The 27,928-nt window shown below is 32.6% G+C and overlaps 1 protein-coding gene across 2 annotated transcripts in view; it reads left to right on the top strand.

Annotated features, from left to right (window-relative positions):
• Positions 1–27,928, top strand: part of waw (Translation factor waclaw) — a 166,188-nt gene that overhangs the window by 36,152 nt on the left and 102,108 nt on the right. For both annotated transcript variants that reach the window (XM_085807117.1, XM_035366146.2), the window contains exons 6-7: positions 1,591–1,671; positions 15,332–15,493. In XM_085807117.1, coding sequence (XP_085663243.1) covers positions 1,591–1,671; positions 15,332–15,493 — 243 coding nt within the window. The remainder of the gene's footprint in view (positions 1–1,590; positions 1,672–15,331; positions 15,494–27,928) is intronic.

Here is a 27,928-nt window from a genome sequence, read left to right as displayed (position 1 = left end):
TTCTTGAGTTATTGGCAAGAGGTAAACTAGATTTTTGTTATGTTATTTAATCTTCTCTAATCGATAGTAATATGCCATGCTTTAAAATCCTTTTGTGCAGTACTAATTTTTTTCCTTCAGCATTTCTTCAGTATGTTGTTCTCTTATTCCTCCCTTGATGCCATCATAGTAGTAGGGTTTTGCTTTGCAGGGGGGGATTTCCAGTTTGTATAGTGCGATTTGCCATCTGGGGCCTCATGAAATAAATCTGAAAATTTTCCTATAAACTGCTCCAGCTTCGCATTCTCATGCGTGTTCGGTTCCTTCAAACTTAAATCCAGTGGCTGGACTTCTTTTTTTACCATCTCATTCATGACCAGTAGTACATTAACTCCCTGAAAATTAATTTTCTCCCCCACAGATTTTAAGAAATCCATCCTCCGTATTGTATTAGCCTGTAGATTTTTCACTACAAAGCAAAGCACCTTCTGGTGTTAATTTTTAACCTGCATGTGTAGGGTTACTTTCCCTAAGCATTCACATAGTTTGTTTTGGGCGATGATCGCTCTTGTTTCTTCGACACCAAACAATTTATTCAGATTAAATGAATGGTGTTGCTCTGTGATGATTTTTATTATGTCATTTTGACAAACATCACAGTGATTAAATATTTTGAGTATGTGTATCATTATAACTAGCCCCATAACTTTGAAAATACTCTTCTGCTTTTTGTTCTTTAAAAGGCAAGTCCCAAATTTTAATCCTGTTTGCAAAAAGCAATAGAAAAACAGAAATACTTTTTAATTTATAACTTCCCAACAAAATTTAATTGAACCTAGTGAATATTGGTTGCATAAAACAAAAGCAAAATTCTTACAGGTAATGTTGTAATTTTTTTGTTTATTTATGTGCTCCATCATTTTGCACTATATGGAAGGGAGGTATCCCTCATGAAGAACTTTTTATGGGGAACTGGCTCATATCCACATTACACATGGGAAAAACCATGAAAATGCTCATGCAGCCAGCTTCCCTGGCCAAATTACCAGTGTTCAGTTGCTTTTACTGCTGTGCCAAGTGTGTTGTAATGTCATGCTTATCCATTATTGGTGATAAAATGCATTTTTTGGCAACATTGTTGAAATGGTTAACGAGAAAATGTCTATATTGTGCCCCATCTCATTTTTACATGAAATAGGGAATCATGCAAAAGTCTTTACTGTTCCTGGAAGTGCCCTGTTATTTTTAGATTTTTCATACTTGTCTGTAATTAGAAATTGTGGGTCAGTAATGTGTGTATCAGATTGCATTTGCTTGTTTTATTGTTGGTCAGTAATGAGTGTATCAGATTTCATTTGCTTGTTTTATGTATGCTCTGCAAACCTTGATGAAGTTATCATCCAGAAAGATTACATATTTTCTATAACCTAGATATCAGAGAGTTTGATGAATTTATTAGTTACTCGTATTCCTGCAAATCATATTTTTTTTTTTTAAACTTGGGATCTAGCTGAAAATATTTTTAAGATTACATTGCAATATTTTTGTGCATATAATCAATCCTACTTCATTTAATTTCATATTTATAATGTTACATTTTTCTTAATATAGGGTCATGTGGATTTCATCTTCGAAGTAAATCGGTCATTAGCTGCATGTGAAGGAGTCATACTTCTTGTTGATGCAAATCAAGTAAATATATTCATTTAAAAGAATAAAGAAATTGATATATATGTATGTGTGAGTAACCTTGCAGAACAGTGAAAATAAAAGATAAGCATAGAGCTTAAAAAAACAAGTTAGGACTATTTTAATTATGTACACAGCAATTTTGAAAGAATTAATACCGAAAATATGTAAATAAATAAATGGAAAAAGAGACAGAGAAGAAGAATATTCTTCCAATAGATTTATGATGACACTTCAATGGAAAGCAGGTTAATAGGCTATAAATGGATATGCAAAAGCTAAAATCTATTTAAAAGAGTTTTAGAAGAAATCTAAATTTAAAACCAAATTTGAACCTTTATCTCCTAGCTGTTAACTTGAAGAAGCTGAAGCTTTCCTTCTGTGTGTGCCCTTTGAGGTGTATTGATTAGTACATTCAGCTAAAAATCAAAAGCTATGTGACTCTCTTTTTGGTGAAAGCATAGATGATTTTTTGTGTTTCTTACTCTGAAAATAATAATAAGGAAGGTCTTCCAATCTTGCACTCTCTGAATATATATGTATGCATCGAATTAATGAAATGAAAATACTCTTATAAAAATGCTGTCATTCTTTCCAATTTGCTTATGTTTCATTTTGTTTGTTACTTGATGAATTTGGAATGAATGAATATAAAAAAATTGCCTGCTAATACTCTATAGTTAGGTGGTTAAAAATTTGTAAAGAATAATGAGATTGGGTGATAGAGCACTATTTGGCAAATTTCAAAATTATGAAAATGTAGGTTTCAAAATTCTGAAGGTTGCTAAACTGATCGAATTACACAACAAAAATACAGAATAAGAAATGAAGAGCTGATGAGTGAAAGGAAATATATTTTGGCTATCAATACACACGAATTTAAAATAAAAGGTTTAACAGAACTGATAGAAATTGAATCCTTGAAAAATTATTTGAAAATGCATGAAATTCTAGAAATCATTTTACTGTGGAAAGATTTACAAGATTTTACAAGTGGCTAAGCAGTTAAGGCCATTGAATACTGGTAATTAGGCACAAGTTCAAAAACTGACGAACAGGCTAGCTGCATGGTTGTGTTTCTCCATGTTTAACTTGAACATGAGCCAGTCTTCTTTAGAAAATTCTCTACTTAGGCATCTCTCCCATAGGCAGACAGCCATTGTGTGCTTTATCATAATCAAATAACCTAACCTATAACTGTGGAAAGGTGCGTCATGTTTTAGTACAAATTAGAAAAGTTTTGAAAAATGCAAGGCTACTGTGCCTGAGTGTTAAAACTGGAGAAATACAGCTAGCTCAACAAAGGTTCTTATCAAAGTTGACCTAGTGGCTGCATGGGAATTTTGTTGCTTATCCCTGATGAGAAGCACATGAATCATTTGCCCTAAAAGTTCTCTCCTTCTTTTAAACTGGTATTTCAGCCCAGGGTTCGAATCTCAGCAAATAGTCTGGCTACATGGGATTTTCATGTTTTTCGGCATGTGTAAAGCGTTCACTAACCGATTTCTCTTACAGAGCACTTCAAGAAGGCTCCCTTCTTTTGGGCAGACAGCCCTTGAATGCTTTGTCATAATTAAGGAAAGTAAACCAAACCAAACCATTCTTTTAAAATAAAAATGCACTAATTTTTCACCCACTTAATTTTGGTTTGAATGCATTGCATACTACATTTGAATTTCTTTTTTAATCGTTTCTTATATTACATCAGAATTTTACAGCTTTTCTCTTTATAATCCCGTGATACATGTGTGAGACATTGGATAAGTTTTTCTTCGAGATTCATTATTTGCCAAAACTTTCAAATGTATCATTCATTGTCAGAGCCAGTCTCATCAGCTGATGAGGTGAAAATTTTTTCTGTTACTTGATGTACTGTGATTTCTCTTGAACCTTTAAAATGCTAGAAATCAGATTCTTCAGTTTAATATTTGTTCTCTTCAGTAAAATATGTTAATTTCAAATCTCTGCTATAAAATCTTTAAAGAATATTCAGACCATATTGTATGTATTTATACTACCAGATAAAGACCAAATTTTATAATTTATATTCTAAATCAATGTTTTGCTAATTTTTAGACTTTGCCATTTACGTTAACTGCAAGTTAATGTCATTTGCAGCTTGCAAAAACTAAAATAGGAAAAAGTAATTTGCATTTAAGTAAATGTAACTAAGGTTACGAAAATAAAGTGCAAAGAGAATAAAATTAACTCCTAAGAACATCTGCAATGTTTTGCAATGCATACCTCATGCTAATATTCTCTGGACCTTATAAGTTATAGAAATTTCTTAGCCTTCTGTTGGGCACAGTACATTTATGGTCTTTATTTAAATTAAAAATAATGTGTAAGCATGAATTTTATTTATTTAAATTGAAAATAATGTGTAAGCATGAATTTTATTTATTTAAATTGAAAATAAATTACTATCCATATTATCCTGCCGATCGTAAAATTTTGCTATTGTTGAACTACTGGTGGAGATTTCGTGAAAAGTTGGGCCAGTCATTTCTGCCTGAGCAACACTTCTATCTGCTGTTCTTACAGTAATACATGTGTCAGTCTCTCTGCACAATCCACCAAACAGCCACTGCTATGGAAGTATTCAATGTGGTCAGTTTTCTTTTCCTTTTGTGCTTCATAAAAAGGCATGTGTTGATTTCTACTGTTTTGCTATCCCTCTTATTTTAGCAGAAGCTCTGTTTTGAACTTTATGTCTGCAAATTTCCTGCAGTGATTGTTTCAATCTATTGCTGTTTCGTCAGCCAATATCCAGGTGTTTAGTTTTGCATTCAACAAATGTTAATTCTTGTGAGCTGTAAATGAACTCAAGTGCATCACATATGCAATTCTATAGTGCTCGAATTAAATTTTTGTAAAATGCAAGAAAACAAAAATGCAGTAATAACAGTGAATTTATAGCCTTAGTCATAAAAACAGAAGATGGCTTATTGAGAATATATAGGGTAGCATAAAACAAAGTTCTGTGTTGTGAAATTATTCTTATCCAAAATTGGCACTAAATTGCACTGCTTGACGAAAGTTTCACAGTCAGCGGGTTAATACTAGAAGTACTGGAAATGTGTAAGCATGAATTTTATTCATTCAGAATAAAATTTTACTTGTAATACAGTGCATTTATTACAGATATTAAATATAAAAATAAAACAGAATTATCATTAAAAATATGCAATGAATCTGTTAGATTGAATGCAAAACAAAGTGCCAAACTAATCAATTTCATTAATAAAGTTATGCACGCAGTTTATTTCTAGAATATCCCAAAATAAAACAGTATGTGTCAAAAAATTTTTTTTAACAATACATGATAAATTTATATTTTTTGCAACAAATCCTGAAAGATAGTTTGCCTTTAAAAAAGTAACTAGAAATAGTATTTTTTTTTTTGTTTCTTTATTTTTCTTACATCTATAGGAATTTAGCAGTTAATTTTGTATTCTCTTTTAGGTGTAAAATAAAATAAACTATACTTTTTCCCAAAAGCCAGTTATTGCTCAGACTGGTGCAAATAGCAATTTTATTGGAAAATGAATTAACCAGTTATTATAAAGCATTGAAATTAAAAAAAACAAAAACATTTTTGTTCCTTTAGAAGCACATAATGAAATAAAAAAATTCCAAATTGCTGTAAATAGGAACTTGAAGATATGTAAATATGCTATATTTGATGATGCACCGATGGTTCTGGAGATTTATCAAAATTTTTAACTTTTTTTTGGCTGTTATGTATTTCTAGAAGAATATATAGGGAATGAATTGGTGGTGTAGTTGAATTGTTGATTCCCAACTGTATACATAGAATAAGGATAAGAGGATACATCAGATGACACAAGGATGGAGAAGTAAAAACTTTAGCAGAAGCGGCGTTGGTTGATACGTAGTTTTATTCTCGTAATTAATACATATTCACATATCAACAGTATGGGTCCTCAATGTAGTCACACAATTTTGAAACGTTACATCCTTTTTTAGAGGAAAATCAAACATGGCTAGCAGTGAAGAAGCAAGGCAAAGCAGGAAAGAAGTGGAATGTTATTTACCTAGTGGGTGTAGACAACAAAAGAGGATGTAAATTTATGTGCAGTAATATTAATAAGCTTGGTTCCTTTGCTTTAATTCTGAATGATGATTCAGCTACAGCTATCGTAGTGTGGAATACTGCAGGTGTCAGTGTAGATGCAAAAAGGGATGTATTTATTTTTTAAATCAGAAATTTAAAGGTATGTTTCGAAAATTTAGTTAGTGATTGTTTTTCATATTTTATATTTTGAGAAATAAATGCAACTCCTAGGCATCTGTACTGCTGTGCAGAATTCCACATTGTGAATCTTAACCAATCACTATCTGAAGCTCAAACAAAGATTTGAGAGTTTACAAATACTACTGCAACTATTACATATCCTCTTTGTTTTCTTCTACCTAGGAAAGTCACATCTCTCTAAACATTTTGGCGATGACTTAAAACTGAGTTGTTTTCATATTTCTCAAAAACTACATAACAGATAGCCGGTAGGATACTAGGTGTTAAAACTTTTGGATTTGCAGGCACATATATTTGAAATTTGTAAATACTTACTTCATCAAAGTTCAGCTGGGGATCATATTTTGTTCTATCTAAGTTTCATCTTGAAGCTGTGGCATAGTATTTACATTCCACGAGAATAGTTTGTATTTTAACATTTGCATCCTGTATCCATGTTTGCTGCACTGTACCCATACACACTCATTATAGCGCGAGTATAAAGACTTGAACTTTCTGCTGAGAGACTCACTTGCACTTGTACTTCACTGTCCCTGCTTGCTACTGGGAATGACAAATTAATATTTCTTCATTTAAAAACTTTTGTTGCTCAAATGGCTTTGAGAACTAACTCTTCTTTTTTATATTTTATGATTTTCTTTTTGGAATAAATTTTCATTGCTATTATTTTTCCATCTGTTGGAATGCTTCTATTTACATTTTTTTTTTTTTTTTTTTACTTTGTCGGCTTTGGTAGAAAATAAAATTATTTTTATTGAATTTTTAAGCTTTATTGCTTGTTTATGATTTTTGATGTTGTAATTTTGAAAATTCCATTCTCTGGTCTCTATGGTTTCAAAATTTTATACGTTATGATTTTTTCATGTGTTGGATTGCTTGTAGTTACGTGATTTTTTTTTTAGACTCGGTGTGCTTAAAATAAATAAAAAAAATTAAGCTTGTTTATGATTTTGATGCTATAATTTTGTTATTTTTGTGTTAATTACTGTTGCCTGTAGGGAATGGATTAATAAAGACACAGGTTACTTTGATTATTTTATTTTATTTTTTTTTTTAGATTAATTTAATTTTTGCCTGTGTTGGTTTAGAAACAGGTATTTACTTCTTTCATTACACCATTTCGTTGATGATGATGCAGTGAAAGTCGTAAATTTCTTTTCTCCTTTCATTTTTGGTTTTGTTACCTTTTGTGCCTTTCAAGTGCCAGTCATGAAATTTTTAAGCTTTCCTTTTTATATAGGCAACAAAACATTTATACCTAGCAAAAGTAACAAATATGTGAAAATGTTAGTATATATTTTAGTTTTGAAAATTTTAGAATGTCTACTTATCATTATTTAATTCACTCGAATGTCATAATATCTCTTGAGTTTCCATTAATTGTGCTTTGATGAAATAGTAAAAGTACCGTAATTTCGCACGTATAGTCCACAGACACGATTTTATATAAAAAAAATTTCAAAAATCATCAGATAGTCCGCATAATCCGCGGAGTATACGTCCGAAATTACGTTTTTTTAATACGGCAATATTCCCATGCTTTTTAAACACATCCTTTTGTTTGCGCCAATTTCTCACCACTTTCTCGTCCACTTCAAAATAACGGGGTAAAATCCTAGTATACGGTGCAGCCTTGGCGCGACTTTGAAAATTATCGCCAACACCAAAAATGATCCAAAGAACGTCTATATGTATACTATACACACATAGTATATATACTCAGTATATACTATGTTTAACTATATATTTTCTTTGAATGACCCGTTAACTACTCTATACGTCCTGTTTTCACTGCTCATCATAAAGTAGCCAAAAGTAGTCAAATCCCATGTGCACCAGATTCTAGGATTAAACCAATAAGGGCCCGCTTCTCTATTTCCATCTTTTTCAGCTTTCTCAACTACCTTGAGTTTAATTCAGCAGTAAAACTCCGGCGATGTTTCATCAACGTTATCGAAGATGAAAGACAAAATACTGTGCAACGTGCTATCCTCGTGATAAGTGGTAATGAAATGTGACCTTCGACCCCACTCACTTGGTGTTGACAAACCACGCTATAAGTAAACGAATCACGCTTTTTTTCGTACTCCAGGTACTTACTACTATGGCTCCTAAAAACCGAGCTGACGCATTAACTACTTTTCCCCCTCTCGGCAGTTGCGCTAAAGCAGTGCGAAGGATACTGGGATACAAGACTCTGGTTGCACTAAGTGAGTGCTCATACAAGACTTTCTTTGGCTCATATCCCGGCATCGCTTGATGCGCCAGCCTGCATTTTAGGAGCTCTACTTGCTACTACTCATTCGTTCTGCACTATGCTCTATGGTTTACTATCGATACGATACATACGAATGTTTTCTTGGAATCTCGCGCTTTTTTTTATATTTGATCATCGGCAGTTCGCGACAGCGTGTTTTTTAAATTTCAACGATTTTAATCATGAACAACCAGCGTAATATCCGCATTGGTGGATAGTCCGCAGCTTGAAAAATTCGCATTTTAAACACAGATAGTCAGCGAACTATACGCGCGAAATTGATTGTTATTGTTTGAAATTTGATTGTTATTGTTTTATTTGCATATTTACTACTTTAAGACGAATATATATTCTGACTCTTGCACGTACTTAACATTGAAATGTTATAGCTAATTTATACAGTAATTGCTTTATTTAGGATTATTTTAGTAAATTATATTCTTCATTTGCGTAAAAAGATGAATTTAAAGAAAATGATATTGTAAGAATAAAAATGTATCCATAAGTGTGTCACAGTCTGTTTCTATTGCAATTTGAAATTGTATTTTGAAAATTCATAAACAGTATTAGAAGAAATGTTAAATCTCTCAGCACAGCAGTTAGAAGGTATAAGCCCAAGCACCATGTGCTGTGTCAACACTGTCTTAATGAATAAGGCCTATTAGAAGAAATGTTAAATCTCTCAGCACAGCAGTTAGAAGGTATAAGCCCAAGCACCATGTGCTGTGTCAACACTGTTTGGATGAATAAGGCCTGAGCACGAGCAGCAAACTGCTCAGTGACATCACAAGCAGAAGACTGACAGAAAGCAGCAGAAAGCTTCTGCAACAATTATCCAGCGATGTCAAATCTCCCAACACTTGCTTATCAAGCAGTGTGGGAATAATTAAAATAAAATACAAAAATAAATAATAATAAATTAATTTTAGTTAATGATAAATATGCTGTGAAAATTAATGAACAAATAAACAAAAAGTGGGACAATTTCTGTTGTTCAGAAATGTTACTACAAAAAGCTAGGATGAAAGAATAGTAAATACTTTGAACAGCATTTCATTTCGCTTATGATGTATATTTTTCATTCATATATTTCGGGCTAAATAGATAAAAGAGTTTTATTGCAAATACATAAAACCAAACAGTAATGTTTTAAAATTCAGTAAATGCAAAGAGGCTTGAACAGTAAGTATATTAAAAAGTCTATTCTAAATTTAGATTTTGAACTGAAGAGGTTTTAAGAAATTCTTCTAGGAATTAATGAAATTAAAATTTCAACTGAGAAACAAAATAAATTGAAACTTCCACTACAAAGAATTTGTAGATGCAAAATGAAAAAATAAAATTTTATGACTAGGACAAGACATGTAACATATTTTAAATTGCACGAAAATTTTATTTTTTATTGTTGCAATTTTATAAGTAAATGCTTACTCATGTGTAAATTCAATTTAGAATTTTGGTCTCTAACATGAAATTAATGGTATATTTGTTTCAACAAGTTTTTTATTCTGCGAAATTTTCGACAAAAGTTTACATTGAGGTAATATGTTATATATTAATACAAACGTGATATAATGTTTACCATTGTCTATCACTTAAAATTCACAGTATTACCTCTTGAAGCCTGCTAATCCTGCATTTTGATTTCATTCACTTTTTGTTTCATTTAGGATAAGTTAATTTTCAAAAGGAAAAATCAGTATACAGTCAAAAATCGTTAATTCGGACACCCATAATCCGGATGTCAAAGCTACAAACTTTCTGCGCATGCGCATAAGTGTTTATGCATGCACGTCAGACCTTTACGGCTGCATGTATGTGTGAGCGCATGTGCATAATACGTTTACGCATGCGCGTTTAATGTATAACGGACGGTATAAGCTAAAATTATCTATTTCAGTTAATGTTGCAGATTGTGTTGTTCCTCAATCTTCGAATTGGATCCAGCTTATTTTTTGAAGACTAGAGCAATTTTACAAAAGTAAGCTTGAACTTTCGATTATGTCAAATAGAATTTTCGATGCTGGAGCTCCCAAAGGATCTACAAAGCGAAAGTATGTTTCGACGTCCATCAAACAAAAAGTGGAATTGTTGCAAAAAATGGATAAAGGGATATCCTTTGTTTCTCTAACCATTCCGAAATCTGTTTATCAATTTCACGCTGCTCTGGGGCCTGGGGGGGGGACGCCGTGGTGCGCAATGAATTGGAAGTTGATCTGTCGGCATTATCTTTATCTTCAGGGCAGATGTTTTTATTTTATTTGGCTTATAATTCCTTACTAAATGTAGTATTTCATCTCGATATACTCCATTTTTTATATGATTTAAATCAATATGATATACACTGGTTATCATAAATTAAGGAAAAATCACAAAATACCGACAACTCCCTAAAAAATAAGCCAAACCGTGTAAAATTTGAATATGTTGCCAAGTAAGAGTAGCCGAGTAAAACTGCGATATGCAAATTAGTGGCACTGCACTCGGAATACGTCATCTGTGAGGAGAATAAAAGTCCATGTTTGAGAGCAATTACACATATTGCACTGTGATGGTGACATCAGAAATCTGAGATAGCCAATTCGTAACAATGACCTTCAGGCATCATTTGCCTGCAGAACTACGATGGAGAGCCATTGGGAGACTAGAGGCAGGATAAAGTCAAACAGAAGTGGCCAGATGGCTAAATGTGAGGCCTTCTGTGGTTCATAGACTTTGGAGGCGATTTCAAACCACAGATTCGGCCTCTAGGAGGTTTAGCCAAGGACCGCCAACTGCTACGACAAGCGCTGATGGCCGATATTTGACATTATGTGCATGCAGGAATAGAACCGCTGTTCCGACTCTTCTTAGATCCTCCCTTGCTGCAGGCACCGGAAGGTTGATGTCAACATCAACTGTGCATAGAAGGCTTCACGAAGGTGGTCTGTATGCGAGACGACCAGCCATTTGCGTGCTGCTGACGTGACACCATAAGAGGGCCCGTTTGCAGTATGCAAAACAACATGTCCACTGGACACATGATAGTGGAGGGCTGTTCTCTTTATGGGTGAGTTCAGGTTTAATCTAGAAAATGATAGTAGGCGTTATTTGATATGGAGAGAACCTGGAACCCGTTATCAGACATTAAAGAGATGCATACGGAAGAGGCAGTGTCTGTGTTTGGGGTGGCATCTCTTTGGGTGGATGCACAGTCCTCCATGTCTCCATGTCCAACGGAAACAGTGAATGCTCCGGTTTATAGAGATGACATCCTTGATGCTTATTTGCACCCATGTGTCAGGGCGATAGGTGATGCTTTCCTGTTACAGGACAATAACTGAAGACCACACTGGGCTCGCATCATAGATGATTATCTTCAACAGGAAGCAATTATGAGCAGGGAGTGGCCAGCTCGATCCTCGGATTTGAATCCTATCGAGAACATTTGGGATGATTTAGAGAGACGTCTAGTTGCTCTCAGTCTGCCCCCTCAGATCCTTGCCGTGTTTGCAACAGCTTTGCAAGAACAATGGCTCTCGCTTCCTATGGAACTGATAGACCGCATAATTTAAAACATCATGCATCACTGTATGTCCTGTATTGCTTCTAGAGGCGACCATATTCCCTATTGAAGGTACTTTTCCTATAGCAAACTGACACCTTCAATTTGTTCATTTTATGCATGTGCTAATTTCTATACTATCATAATTGTCTGGTAATTTATTTTTATGTTACTTGATACCTTACTATGTGTTGTATATTGTGGGCAAGTTTCATAAAATTCTACATGTAACTCTTTCAGTAATCATGATTTTTGTGATTTTTCCTTAATTTATGATAACCAGTGTATATTCTAACAAAAAATTACAGATAAGGTTTTTATTAATCATCTAAATAATAATAATCAGTAAAGCCAGAATATTAGAAATGAAACTTATTCATCAGTTTCTGTTTCCTATACTTTACAATATATTAAAAAACAAAGAAATCTTCCAGTTTTCTGGGTTAATGCATAAGATTAAGTTTAAAATTCCACTGTGAATTTTTTCTAAGTTATAAACTGTAAACAGTAAGTGAAACTAACAGAAAAAAAAGCAAAAGCTAGGTAAATATACAAGTAAAACTAAGGGTAAATGAAGAGCAGATCCACGAGCAACCAGTCTTCTGCTGTGACGTCACACTTTCGTGCTCAGGTCTTGTAACTATCTAGAAAGCGTTGGCTCTGTCTGCCTGAAAATGTACGCTTCCATACAAGCTCATAGGCTGCCCGTACAGTGTCGCATTAAGAAATAGAAGGGGAAAAATGAGAAAAAAAAAAAAAAAAAAAACTCTCTCTAAAATGAAAGAAATTTTTGATAATGAAGATTAATGATGTCTTTGCATATTTCTTGATATAAACGTTTAATCTGTTTTAAAATAATAACAATTAAGGAAAGGAAATATTTTTCAGCGAGTGTACCTAAGTCATTGGAGAAGTGCTTTACAATCTAATTCAAGAACGTAAAGGTTTTTATATAATATCCCATTATACTATAAAAATAACTTATTATGTTCTTTAATTACATAACATCTTTCCCAGCATATAATTAGTCTTAGCCATATAGCATTACAGATAGCTGTTGAGGAACATCAAAATGATATTTTTTTTCTTTATCCAAGCTCACACACCCAAAATAAATAAATAAAATGAAATAAATAGGCAAAATTTTCAAATTTATCATTGAAACGTTATAGCTAACTTCTTTATCAGAAAGCTAGAAAGTTTTTTTTTTTTTGGCCTAAAAAAAGAAAAAAATAAGTAAGTGATAAAAAAAAATGAAATAGATATATTTGTGACACATAAAAATGCAGACTTAAATACTCCATCTATTATAATTATGATCAATATTGTTATCAATCAACCTAATTACGATCAGTTTTCATGTATATGGGATATATAGAAGTTACACAGAGTTAGAAAGTTATGCCAACATTAAATGCAGAATTTCATAACCTAGATGCTAAGATGAGCTTAGTTACAATTGTAGAATGAATTTTTGCAGACACTTTCTATATTGAAAGTAGGCATTGGGAGCAAATATTTGCTATGTACGTCTAAAATCCGCGCATATTCTAATCAGTTTTAGTTAGTTTTTCAAACTGAATATAGTTTTCGATTGCATATATGTGTTGATTAATATATTAAATTACACACAAAAGTAATATTTGACCATTGGTTTCTTGCAGAGTTCGCCGAATTGCATTAATTTATTATAAAAAATCAAGTTACAGCTTTAGCTTTGTACATTATATTAACCCAACTCCCTTGCATTTTTGTGATATTAGCTTCCTTTTTCATTTGGGTATTCTTCTAATTCTCATTTAATTAAAAAAATGTTTCCTTTTTGTTGCAGTAAATATTTCGGCGTTCAGATTATATCACTGTTAAGTTTTCTTTCTTGCACTTCTGTGATAATAGCTTACCCCCTTTTTTTTGTGTTATTTATGTATTCTTTTTAATCTCCTTTATTAAAAAAACTCTTTATTGATTGTGTTTTCATTGTATTGCATTGCATCAGATTTATTGGCAGTATTTCAGATGGCAGTATTTATTTCAGATGGCAGTTATTTATGTATTCTTTTTAATCTCCTTTATTAAAAAAACTCTTTATTGATTGTGTTTTCATTTTATTGCATTGCATTTCGCTTTTTCAGATGGCAGTATTAGTGTAGAATTCTATAGAGCATGTGAATTATGCAAAACACAGTGAAAGTTTTTTTTTTTTTTTTTTCCCCAAAACTAACATTTTATTGTTAAGAGAAAATGAAAAAAATTCATGAAATCTTTTTGCTGTGAGTAACACTTAAAAAAATCATTAGTTTTGGGTAGTAGTTTAGTAATTCTAGATGAGCTTAGTTACAAAAGCTTTATTTATTTATTTTTTTAAATTTAAGACATGCACAGGTATATAATAGATGAATAAAATTATTAAAATAAATAATCTAAATATGATATGGCAAGATACAGGCATGTAAAGAAAAGTATATCTTGATGTCGAATTGACCCAAAGGCGAAATATAATGATGGCAAAATGGCGGCAGTGAATAGTCCCATTCCCATGAACTGGGCATAGTTGAAAATTGATTGCCCAAAGTATTTTATTTTCAGAGGAAACTAAGAAAATTCAAAAGTGGAAAATTTTTTTAAGGTTTGGCAATCTTTAAAACTGAGAAAAATATTCGTTAAACAGAATCCTCCCATTAAATAGAGAAATATAGAATGAAATTAAAAAATGTTGTTCTTATGTGTTTATCTCAGTAAAGGGAACAAGTGAAAAATATTTTATATATTGTTCTGTCACCAATAAAACTGCTGTTATCTCTTCATCCCATTCACCCATTCATATGCACATCTTTCAGTACGTCTATGAAGGCCATTGACCACCAATCTAATAACCGGTAGGTAAAGCAATGACTTCCGTGTTAACAATCTGCAGCATTACAAATGACATTATATCACATGTATAGATTCTTTTGGTTGTGACATACACCATAATTCCTCAGCTTAGGAACATTTTATGACCTAAGGTCAGGTAAGGTGCTAATATATAAGGTGCATGACTGTATGATCTATGAAGACATGTACAAAATGTTTTCTTCTTTTGGGCTATGATGTGTTTGGGCTATGATGTGATTTAATTTTAATCTAGAATTTGCTTCATTCATCGCTCATGGACCTATTAATTCCATATTTGCATGCCAGTGATGGGATTGCTTCTAATACAAGCATCAGCTTTCTGTGAAGATAATTCATAATCATGATTAATGTAATTCCTATCATGAACAAATTCAGGTAATGTGTTTGTTAGTTTGAGTTCTGTCTCCTTATAGATTGCATATTTTGATATTTTACACCAGCAAACATGAACAACCATAATACCAGGTTATAAATGCTCATTTTGTTTTCCTATTACACTTGCATCTAGGAAGTAGTACTAATACTCATGATACTGCATTATTAGTTGCTTACATTTCCTACTATGCTGTAGATATGTCATGTAAATTTTAGGTCCATTGAATATTTCCTTCTTAATGTTGTAATTTTAACAGACAGCAGTTTATGTTTTGGACTTTTTTTTATATAATTTATTGAAGTTAATTTTCAGGGAGTTCAAGCTCAAACTGTTGCAAATTTCAATTTAGCTCGCTCACATCATTTGGCTGTAATTCCTGTTCTGAATAAAATTGACCTAAAAAATGCCAAGCCTGATGATGTGTCCAATCAACTGACAGCTTTATTTGGAATAGATAAGGAGGAAATATTAAAAGTAGGTATGTTTAAGAAATTTTTTTTCCTGTAATGAATGCATGTGTTTAAATTATTTATTCAGGAACTCATTGCTGTAAAAATAGTCTGTTAATTCATAAAAGGAAAAAAAAAAGCGTTTTTGCATATTTATATTTTTGTAAACATTTCTGCATATGGGTAGTTAGTTTTTTTTTTTTTTAACCTGGAGGCATCATAATTAAATCATGTTAACAAAGCATTGTTACATCTGTTAAAATAGTATGTTGATTTATTTGCAGGGAAGGGAGAAAAAAAGCATTCCTTGTCCTTACTATCTAGAGACATTGCGATTAAGTTTTGTTAACAAATCATTGTTCACTTAAAACAGTGTGTTCATTCATGTAAAATTTAAATAAGTAAATAAACTTATTTCTGCATTATAGATATTTTTTTTGGTAGAGATATTTGGATTAAATTGTATTAACAAAAAAAATTCTTACTTGCTTCTTTGAATATGGAAAGACTCATGAGGACTTTGCTCTTTTAGTTACTGCATAGTGAAAAATTCAATTTTCTTGATTTTTCTTGAACCACATTTCTTCTAAAAACCAGTATTATTTTAATCTTTTTCTATATACTTTAATCAAACCTTATTTCAGATGTTAATGGGTAATTTGAAATTTGGGTAAATGTCATGTATACAATTGTTTTAAAATTTGATATTAGAAAACTGACTTTCAGAGCATTAAGATTTTGTTAATCAAAACGTGAAGATACGTTTACTTGATTTGAAGCTCATTTTCCTTCTTCATATTTTATACTTAGGTGAAAAATGCTTAAATAATGACTTTGCTCTAGAAAAAGCAAATCACAGGTTTGGGGCTTTTAGATAAGGATATTAATGGTGATCAGGCTATGCATATGTACCTTTTTGCCATATCATGACACCTGTTATGTGAAGCCTGTGCGTTTAATATTATAAATTCTCACTATATAAGGTATTTCTCTCGCCTTAGCATGCCTTCGCAGTGTAGTGGTCTGCACGCTGGGTACTTATTCCAGAGATCTGTGGTTTGATTCTTGGCGAGGGTGTTACTCATTTTCCATGACACCTGCTTCCAAAAAATACCTAATGTCTCAACAATTATATTTCAGATATAGCAGATATATGTTGCAGTTTGCTCATCTTTCTGGATTTCCTATAACTAGTGTTGAATATTAGCTCTTCTACTAGTGATACCTCATTGCTTCCATCTTTATAAATGGATGATTTATATGGAATAGGAAATTTTGATTATAATGAAAAGCAATATTTGAAATTTCTTCCCAACATAATGCATAAATGCAGCTTCTTTGATTTTCATGTTTGACATTTACATTCTGTTAACATTTCAAGTTAATATTCTGTTAACAAATACGAGAATAATGGAAACTTTTTAAAGCTTGACTTAAATATTTAATTTAGGTCCTGTAGGCCCCAGCAGTTTCAGGAAGAGCCATCATGCTTCATTATTAACTGTTCTTGTGATTGCCATCAAAATCTGTAAATTGCCACAAGGCCATTTTCTGTTTCTGTGGCTGAAATCATGTTACTCATTAAACTCTGTTTTACATTTAAAAAGAACTTCGTAGAGAATATTTTGTTTGCCTGGCTGAGGATATGCCTAAAGACTTTAGCAGACTATATTGATTTCCATAACCAGCAGCTTTCCAACTTCTGAAACAAAGTCAAATATCCTTAGACATCTTACAACATTCTTTTTTGTTGAATTATTGGTAGTTAGTAGCAAAACAGATTAGGAACTAGAAAAACAGATTTAAAAAGTGTTGCAACAATCTCTGAGGCAAAATTATTGAATTTAAGTTCGTTATGAATAGTCATTTAGTTGTGTTAGCAATTCTCAGAACTAGTTCACAGTTAAGTTGAGGTGTATGAAACATATTATGAAATGCTTCGTGTTAAAGCAAAAATTAAGGATCGAGTTCCAATAATGGTCATAATAATTTTCAGCAAATACACTTAATGAGGCAAAAATCATTCACCAGAGGGACATTTGTGTATGTATTCACCATAGGATCACCAAATATGTTGATTACACCATTTTCACCACTGTTGTAACATTTTGAAAGAAGCTGTTCAACAACAAGAGTCATTTTATGCATTCATCATAGGAGGATTCTTAATCCACTGAAAAGTTTCTTGCAAAAATATTACACCATATGTAACTTATTCTTTGTTTAGATTATTGATATTTCTTTATTAATACTTACATCGATGTGTATTCTTTGTTAGATTAGATTATCATCATTTTATTTTAATGTATAACAGATTTAAATCTCTGAGCAGGAAGAAACCTAAAGATGTTAAGATCCAGTGATCTAGCAGACTATTCAACAGCAATATAACACCTGATCTCAAAATTCAGTATCCAAGGTTATAAAGAGCTTACCCTAAAAATCCTTATGGTATGTAATCTTTGCTTCAGCCCACTGTATGGAAAGAGCATCTGTCTGTACTTGCTAAGTGAAATAAGGTTGCAGTGTTTGAGCTGTTACAAAATATGGGATGATAGGCTCTGGCATAGCAGCAATTCGTTCAGTTTCGGTTCCAATTGACATTACAAAATTCATAACTTCAAGGCCAGTGTCAAGGAATTTTAGTGATCTGCACTGTGTCTGTCACCAAAGCCTCTCGATTTGAAGGAGGCTGACGGTCCAATGATCCTGTTACTCCTCTGATATCGTTTCAACTATAAGCGCTTCAGAGGACATAAAATACAACGACAGCAACAACAAAAAATAACAAGAGGGTGCGACTAATTCACTCTATAAACTGTTTTAGACGTGCATTTCCGAACCCTACCGCACTTTTCGAATTTTTGACGTCACAGATAAGTCGACTAGTTTTGCCTGGATGGTAATTCTTGAACATGAGCTTAAGAGGCAAGAGGTAACATAAACAGAACTTCGATATGCACTTGTAAACAGTATTAAGTATATAGTCTGAAAGTGCGTTCTTTTATGTAATTGCATAATTTGACTGTTTCTATAATAAGAAACCTTCATTCATATAAAATATATTTTAATATTATTATCCGGTTATAGGATTATATGAAATGTTGAATACTGTAGGTACTATCGTAATCTTCACATACCTTTCACATTGGATTTTGCCTTATGATTGTAAAATATATTGTATTATAAAGATTAAATCAAAGCAAGTTACTTTGTTAGAGTAATTAGAGATATGAATGTTCTAACTGGATTTTCTTTTTATCACTTATTATTTTCTGCTTTGAAAACACATTCATATTTGACAAATATTAACCCCGCTGAAAATTTTTTCTTTGTTTAAAAACTATATTTTTCAATAATGTAATAAAAACTCACTAATCTAGTGCTTCGTAGATCAATATGACAACAAATTCAAAATATTTTAAAAACAGTTCTTTAAACTTTCATTTGTAGTAGATGCAACTAAATGGCACAGAGAAAATATATTTCAATAAAAAAATTCACCATAGTAATTCAATTGCAAAATTATTTGTATTTCAGTGAGAAATCCACTTTCAATGCTTATATAACAGAGAGATGTAACATAAGCATTTTAGAAGCTTTAAAAATATAAGCTAAAGGTTCACTATACAATTTTATGTAAGAGGCGTAATAATTTACTTTCATTCCTTTTAAATTGGCACATTCGTTTCCATTAGATAACTAAAATTTTTGGCAGAGACTTAACTTGAACACACAGTATTCCATCGCTTGAAATATAAATTAATTGTTCTTTTTCATTTAGGGGTATATTGGAATTGAAAATATCAAAGGGAAATGGATCACAGATCCAACCTAATTCCTTATTTGGAAATTTTTCAAAAGGTTTTTCTGTCAGTTTTATCATATCTTGTTTTAAACAAGAAATCTGTTTTATTTTCTTCGGTAAATTCTGAAAAACATGTTTCTGTTGTTTTTGTTCAATTCTCCTTGCCAAAGTATTAAAAAAGCCAAAGTATTAAAAGCTTCAATATTGGTGCTCAGTATTAAAATGTTTAATTTCTCTCTATGGCGAGAAATTCAGATCATTAGGTTTTTAGAAAATGTCTACCATGTAACTGAGTTTTCCTAACTAATCATTATTAATGAATGAACTTGCTGATGTATGTTCTTTTATTCTCAAAATATGTAAACTGTATTTCTCAAATTGAAAATATGTTGCAGATTTTTCTCTGTGGAAAGCCAACTGACTTAGGTAATAATGTCTCATACACATAACTTATATCATTACAGCATATTAGAAAGAGACAACTGTTTAAGATCTTTCTTTTTAATGTAATTAATTGCAGAAATATCCTGGGGTCACGAAAAATATCAGTGATAAAAAGGGGCTGCGACTGAAGAAAGTTCAAGAAGACCCTGTTTTAGACCAATCCATTTTTCTCCTGTTTTGTTTCTCAGACGAATTATGTTTCTGTGAGAATTTTTCTGTATTTTTATTGTTTCAGCTGAATTGAAATACATGCTAAAATGTTTCAAATGATTATTAGAAGAGGATCAAATACCCCACATTATTATTATCACTATTTATCTCCTGTTTCAATTCTGAGTTGAATTATATTTTTGGATAGAATTTTTCCATATTACATATTTCAGTTCAACAAAAAATCAACTTTTAAAATATTGAGGAAAAGCATGTTCTAAAATGTTTCAAAATGAAAATGTGGGATAAATAAACACATAAATTAATTTTTTCTAGGAGTGTACGATTTCTTATATATATAAAGAAATTTAGAATCAACTTTTCACAAAGACAAAAATTGTAATTCAAATGAACTTCATAAAATCCTGTAAATGTAAAAGAATATTTTAAAATGTAAAAATTAAAATAAACCATCACAAGACCCCCCCCCCAAAAAGTATAAAAGAACAAGAAAGAAGAGAAATCCAACCAACTTCAACATAACATCATCAAGTGGAGGTATGTCGAACTTAATTATATTTCCCCTTCTAAAACAAAATCCTTACTTTTCTGTATCCAGAATCAGCTGATGAACCATTTCAATATATTTTTTAACCTTAATAGTTGACACGAAAGTTCTGGTCCTCTTCAGAGAGAAGCAAAATGGCAAAAATACAAAGTACAATCATGAAAAATAACTTCCAATTTAAAAAGAATCTTAAAAAAAATGAAAACGTGCCCTTAAAAATATAGAAATAGTTAAAATCCTACAGTGAACTATCTTTGAAAGTTCAAAATAAACTTAACACAAAACTTTTCTAGAACCTCTTATCAAACACCAGTAGCAAAGGGGGGGGGATGATAAAATCATTAAAAATATGTTTCAATTTAAAAAGATTTTACTAGTCTAAAAAGAATATGTAATATTCTACATTTATCAGATTTTATCAAGTTAATTTGAATTTCAATTTTTAGTCTTTGTGAAAAATTGATTCTAAATTTCTTTCTTTATATATTTATTGATAAATTTTCAGCAGCATAATGCACGAAAATTCTTGGAAGGATTATAAATTTTCCTTTTAAAAAATTATTTGTATATATATATTCCAAACACATGTGTATATATCTTTTGCACACAGATACCTTTCTTACATAAAATATATGTATAAAATAACTAAATAAATTGTGAAGTAAGTCAGGATAAAAAATATCCTGTTCTGTTCGCTTAATTAGCAACTGTGAAATCTTAAAAGAGTAGTATGAAATTTATAATGGCAAACATTTAAATAGATGAAAATAATAGAATTATAGAATGTACTTTATAAAATTAATAACAAGTGGTTAAAATATATATTTTAATTACTTATAATGTGCAAGTTATTTGGCAGAGATTGTTGGATGTAAAATTACTGCTTCAAATTTTCAGATTACTAATATAAAGTCTCAACTTGCAGTCTTAATCCACAAAACAACCATTGCAAAAATCACCTGTTATCATATTCCAAAGATCAGCAGCATACACGTTTTTCAAAATCTTGCATAATATTAAATCTTGGCTTTTGATAGTCAGGTTCATACAAATAAGAGGAACTGTTATTATGATTTTAGACTAGTAGTTTATTCTTCCATTCACTTACCTTTCTACAGTATTTCATGTTTTATATCCTTGACTCTCCAAAATTTCAAGAGCTTTCCGGATATTTTTTTAGTTGAGATTTTACTGTACGCACATTACAGTATTCACATCGTCAAAAGTGCACAGAAACATATTTGAAGTGAATTTACCTTTTACAGCTAAACACAGGAACTGGAAAACAAAATACAGTACAAAGTCCATAATCCAGACTCGTCGGAACTTCGGCGATTCCGGATTAGGGATTTTTCCGGATTATAGATCATCAATTTAAATCTGGTAAGATGGCATGCAGAAATTATACAATTAAAAATATGAAATCGTAATGTATGAAATAAAGAACAATTATGATCTAAAGGGTATCAAAATTTACAAAAAAAAAGCTTAATATTTACTTGTTCACTTTATTTAAACATTTCTTTCAATGTAAGTTGTTTAAGATGCTTCCACAAAAAGTTCCCTTTTCTTGTGTCATATACAGTGGACTTTCCAATGCCATACTACTTGCATAATTTTGAGACGGATAGGCCTTTATCCATTTTTTGCAGCAATTCCACTTTTCGTTTAATGGACATCGAAACATACTTTCGCTTTGTAGATCCTTTGGCAGCTCCAGAATTGGAAACTCTTTTTGACATAATCAAAAGTTCAAGCTTAATTTTTATAAAACAGTCTGCAAAAAATAATAAGCCGGATCCAATTAGAAGATTAAGAAACAGTGCAATCTGCAACATTAACTGAAATGCCTTAGATAATTTTAGCCTAGCTTATACTGTCCGTTATACATTAAATCTGCTTGGTCATTCTCGGAACTCCATGTACTCTCGACGATACACTAGAATACGGCTCCCGACTCCCCGGTGTAGTCGTTCCCGGGCTCAGGACACTCTAAGATTAAACCCCACGATACACCAAGAGACTTTCTCGATATACTCAACAATGAACTCGGCACTAGACTAGGAACTCACTGACTATCAACTCGATGGACAGAGCATACCAGCAGAGTTTATATAGCTTTTGGTTGTGTTTGAGAACATTCTAGGATAAACCAGGTAGGAATATGCTCCAGAAGGCTCTCCATCCATCTAGGGCATATCCCTGATTTTGTGGGAAAATGGGCGATTTCTCATCAAATAAGGGCAATGAGAGAAGAAATTGACATAATGCGGAAACAAAGTCTGGGAATTAATTGAGAAGCCAGAAAAATAAAAGATGCTAAGAAACAAATGGGTCTATAAAAAGAAATGGAAGGAAGGAAGCGGTTAGATACAAAGCATATTTTGTCACAAAGGAATTCAGGCAGAAAACTGGGAGGTTTTGATGAAGTTTATAGTTAATTTTTCATTGATAAAAATATTTTTCACCACAGTAACATGTTTATATGGATGAAAAAACTGTCAAACACGAAAAATACATATTTATATGAAAAAGAGAGAAAAGTTAGATGAGAAAATATATACAGTACAAAGTCTTTAATCCGGACACGTCGGGACTTCGGCAATTCCGGATTATAGATCATCAATTTAAATCTGATAAGATGGCATGCAGAAATTATAAAATTAAAAATATGAAACCATGATTTATGAAATAAAGAGCAGTTATGATCTAAAGGGTATCAAAATTTACAACAAAAAAGCTTAATATTTATTTGTTTACTTTATTAAACATTTCTTTCAATGTAAGTTGTTTAAGTTGCTTCCTTTTATGTGCTAATACTTTCTCTTTAATTCTGTAAATAGACATAATTTCTTGTTCAGTTACAAAGTTCCTCTGTTCAAGTCCTGTAATTGCTGTGCCGAGAATATCGACTAACTTGTCAATTGAAATTTTTTCGTTTTCTCTAACCTCTTTGTCACTTTATGTCTTTATCCATTTTTTGCAGCAATTCCACGTTTTGTTTGAAACATTTCTTACAATGTAAGTTTTTTAAGATGCTTCCACAAAAAATTCAAAAAGTTCCTTTTTCTTGTGTCATATACAGTGGACTTTCCAATGCCATACTACTTGCATAATTTTGAGACGGATAGGCCTTTATCCATTTTTTGCAGCAATTCCACTTTTCGTTTAATGCACATCGAAAAATACTTTCGCTTTGTAGATCCTTTGGCAGCTCCGGAATTGGAAACTCTTTTTGACATAATCGAAAGTTCAAGCTTAATTTTTATAAAACAGTCTGCAAAAAATAATAAGCCGGATCCAGTTAGGAGATTAAGAAACAGTGCAATCTGCAACATTAACTGAAATGCCTTAGATAATTTTAGTCTAGCTTATACTTTCCGTTATACATTAAAATGTGCATGCGTAAATGCATGATGCGCATGTGTATAAAGTTTGTAGCTTTGAGGTCCGGATTATAGATCATTCCGGATTATGTATGTCCGGATTACAGACCTTGTACTGTAGTATTTATTCCGAGATAGTATTTCATTTGCGTTTATGAAAATCAAAATTAATTACACAAACATGCAATCAAACTGCGCACAAGTATGTATGGAACTTTTTAACACATTTAGTAATCCTGATAATTATGTTAAATAAATCAGAAAATATTTTAATGCATAATAGATGAATAAAGTAGTTAAGCTTTTATCAAACAGATTATAATACTACAGTTATGAAGGTATTTAATGTTATAAAGTTGGGTAATTTAGTAAATTTCAGTTTTTCACCAAAGCTATGAAGTATTTTGATAATTATGAAGTTCTTTGTATATCTTACATAACAGCACTGAATACTTGAAAATAAAAATAAAAATTGCGTATGGTTTCGAATTGGCATATTCCGACGTGCCTTTCTACAAAAACTCGTTCCACGATGGATATGTTCTTGTTGGGGGCCACCCTTTGGCGTCTTGTTGGCCATCGCTTCTCAGGCTGGGGAGCCCAACTTCCTCTTTCCGCTTCACTCTGTTAGTCTTGTTGACTTTCTGAGGAGGGTGTCCTTCAGAGCTGGTCGCTTTCTCTCCTCGGGGCTCATCATCCGGTGGCAAACTATACATTTCGTGGCTCGTTCCATGTCACCAGTTCTCTGTCGCTTTCCGGAAAACTCTCTTGGCTGTTTCCCTGAACGTTGTACATTCCTTCCCACTGACTGCTGGTGGTACACTGGGCCTCTTGGTTCTTTCGCTGAACTTTGTAGATTCCTTCCACTGACCACTGGTTGTTCTATGGAATGCTCTGAACTTTGCTCTAATCTTTTTCTCTTGACACTAGTTGCCTTACCTGACCCCCTAACTTCAGTCCAGACAGTAGCTGGCTGTGCTTGGTTCGGATCTTTATATTTCCATCGGCATTATTGGAATTCTGGAATAAGTCTTTAAGAAGCGTCATATCAGAGCGATCATAATACATTACTGGCCATTAAAATTGCAAAACCAGGAAGGAACAAGCTGACGAATGTCAAAATCAGATCAAAGGAAGTAGTTGGGATATGCAAATGATTAGTATTTCAGAGCTATGTCTTGAAAAAACAGATGACTGCCGACGAAGGTTATAACAACCTTTTTATTTTAACTAAAGTGAACAGAACATTCACGCACTTGGTGTTCAAAACTAACCACGACTTGCTGCTAAGAAACTTAAACACAAAATGGTATGTAGAATCAGAATGAATTAAATTTTAACGACACGACTGGCTTTAATTTAAATGAGCCATGTAGACACTTGGTACTCACAGCTAACCATCCCTTCAATATATTCAATTCAATTGTGTCTGAGTAAATTAAGCGCAAAATAGTATATACAATCAGAATGAATTAAATTTTAATCCTTTGCACTCGAGCGGCGCCGGTTCGGCAACCTCCCGTGCTCTGTACTGCCACTACAGCATTTTGGAACTCTATCTGTGTATTTATGATGTGTGATAAGATATTCTCGTCTGAGACTTTTGTGGACCGGGCTTGGTATGCATTCTTAGCCAAATCGTAGCTTAGTTTAGTTAGTCTCAGCGTAGCATTCGCTTAAAAAAAGAAATATAGCTTTAAGCTTTTACGATTTGTCTGATAAAGAACGCTGGCTCGCCATAGTAAACTGAAGTCAAGGCTTTCGAAAATAAAAGCAATGCAAAGCGTAATAGAACCTCATATAGTAACCCTCAAAGATCCTACATAGTATCCCCCCCCCAAAAAAAAAGAATTAAAAAAATTCAAAGGGATATAGAAACACGAATGTGATCGAATGATGGATCCTAAAACTATATTCAGTTCAAAAGTTATGGACACAGGATGCCATTTAGTGGTCTTTAAAACATTCCAGGACACTGGCACAAATGTTTGATGGCGGGGGGTGAGTGAAAAAAGTCTCCAGCACACCAGTGCGCGTGCCAGGAAATGAGAGCGTTTCTCGCTGGCACATATGTGTGATGGCGCGAAAGTCTTAATCTGTGTTGGGTATGCTACGTTAACCATGAAGGCAAATATTATCGGGCAGAACAGTGTCAGCATGCTTGTATATTACATTGCCAGGTATAAACTGTGTAGTTTTAGTTTTTTAAAATTTTGTCTAGTCTATACGGTTATGGACTATCATACTGTATATTTTGTCCTATCAAGAAGGTTTCCAAGTGAATCCGTTCAATCACAGTATCACTGGAATAAAGCTTTTGCAGAGATTCTTCAACACTGCTAATATAATCAAATTTCAAATTAGTTAGGTATTTTAAGGATAAAATTATGTTCTGAAACTCACTGTAGGCCAGTATTCTTTTGCAGATCAGTAAGCAGCTGATTCAGTATCTGAGTGTAGTTTTCATGAAAAGTCTCATCAGAGCCCATACTGTCTTCGTTTTTATCAACAAACACAAATTCAAAGAACTTTCTTTTTATCATTCTGTGGTGCAAATGTGGCCTTTCTTCTACTGAACAAACAACTTGAAGGAGAGATTTTAATTTAACCTTGTATTGTTTTGGCAAAAATACAGCATATTTTTTATTTCATCTGAAAATGACAAAGAAATGTAAAGCTTAACAACAATTTCAACTTTCAACCATTATTTTCCTGTTTATATTATTAAACTTTTAAGAGTATCATCCCATACTGTGGCTATCATTGCTGTTTCTAAGCAAATAAGTTTTCTTAAAATTTCCTTTGCTTGTTTTCTGGTGATTCTGTTTTTCTTCTCCTCATGCTCTTTTGCGAGCTAAAGAGCTTTGATCAGCTTCAAAATCCTTATTTACGGTGCCTCTTTTCTGGTAGAGAGATTTTTGGAGTTGAAAACATACTCTAAAGCGATCCATCAGTGTGTCAGAGCTAGAAAAATTAAAAACAGATTCTGTACTGAAGTAAATTGAGTGGGCAGAGTACAAATGATAAAATATTAATGCATTAGTCTTTTTTAATGTACTTTCCAAGCCAGGATAAATACCAGACAAATTAGCGGTATTATAAGATTGTCGTGGCAGATTTGAATGTCTAGTACAGCAGTTTTCAAACTATGGTACATTACTTCTTTGGTGGTACACTTTTTACACAAGAGACTTAAATTAATGTAAAATGTTTCCTCTTTTAATATTTTGTTTTTAATTTTTATTATTCAAATATATATATATATTCAATTTTTGCACGCCACTTGATTTGGTGCCTGTGTAGACAGCCACATTGACCATATGCTAGTTACGGCTCCAGGGTAAATATTGAAATGAGTTGTAGAAATAATACACTCTTTTGCAAAAAACTCAAAGCACCAAAAAGGACTTTTGCAATCCTGACGAAATTTGTATGCAAAAGCATCTTGATAGAACATGCAAATTTTCAAAGTTTTAAGGCAAATGAACAGGAATTGCGATCATAGCCCGCATTTCTAGTGTGCAATTCACAATGTGTAAACCCAGTAACAGAAATGAAAATTTATCTTTTTTTTGGTTGCTGCTATTGTGATTCCTTAAAGAAGCTACTAAAGATATCATTATGATGATATCGAAGACTTTACAGACAACTAAACAACTTCGATCGTTGTCGCATTTTAGGGTTGTGTGAAGTTGGGTGGTCATGCCGAACAATAGGCCGCGACCTGCAGCGTACTGACGCTGCTGTGCAAAGATGTTGGCAGCAATGGTTGCTACCTGGAAATTGCCAACGAAATGGAAGGCTCTGAAATTGCCAAGGAGCACAAATGTGAGGCAAAATAGGAAGATTGTTCTCCAGGCCCGAACTGCCCCAATGGTATCATTCTCAACTATTCAACGCACTACATCAACGTCTATACCTCCCATGGTATTTTCCACCATCTCACGGCACTTGTCTGAGGCTGTGTTACGATCACAGAGGACATTAAGACATTTGCCTTTGACCCCACAACATCGTCGGAGTCGTCTGGAGTGGTGTCACAGCCAATCATCGTGGCTGCCATCAGGCTGGCATCATATAGTGTTCAGCAATGAATCGCGCTTC

Source organism: Stegodyphus dumicola, chromosome X1, assembly GCF_044657685.1.
Source record: "Stegodyphus dumicola isolate Sdum_Otavi_A_Nest chromosome X1, ASM4465768v1".
NCBI classification, from domain to species: Eukaryota; Metazoa; Arthropoda; class Arachnida; order Araneae; family Eresidae; genus Stegodyphus; species Stegodyphus dumicola.
The sequence above is the reverse complement of the archived record's forward strand: the minus strand, read 5'-3'. Positions and strand labels throughout refer to the sequence as shown.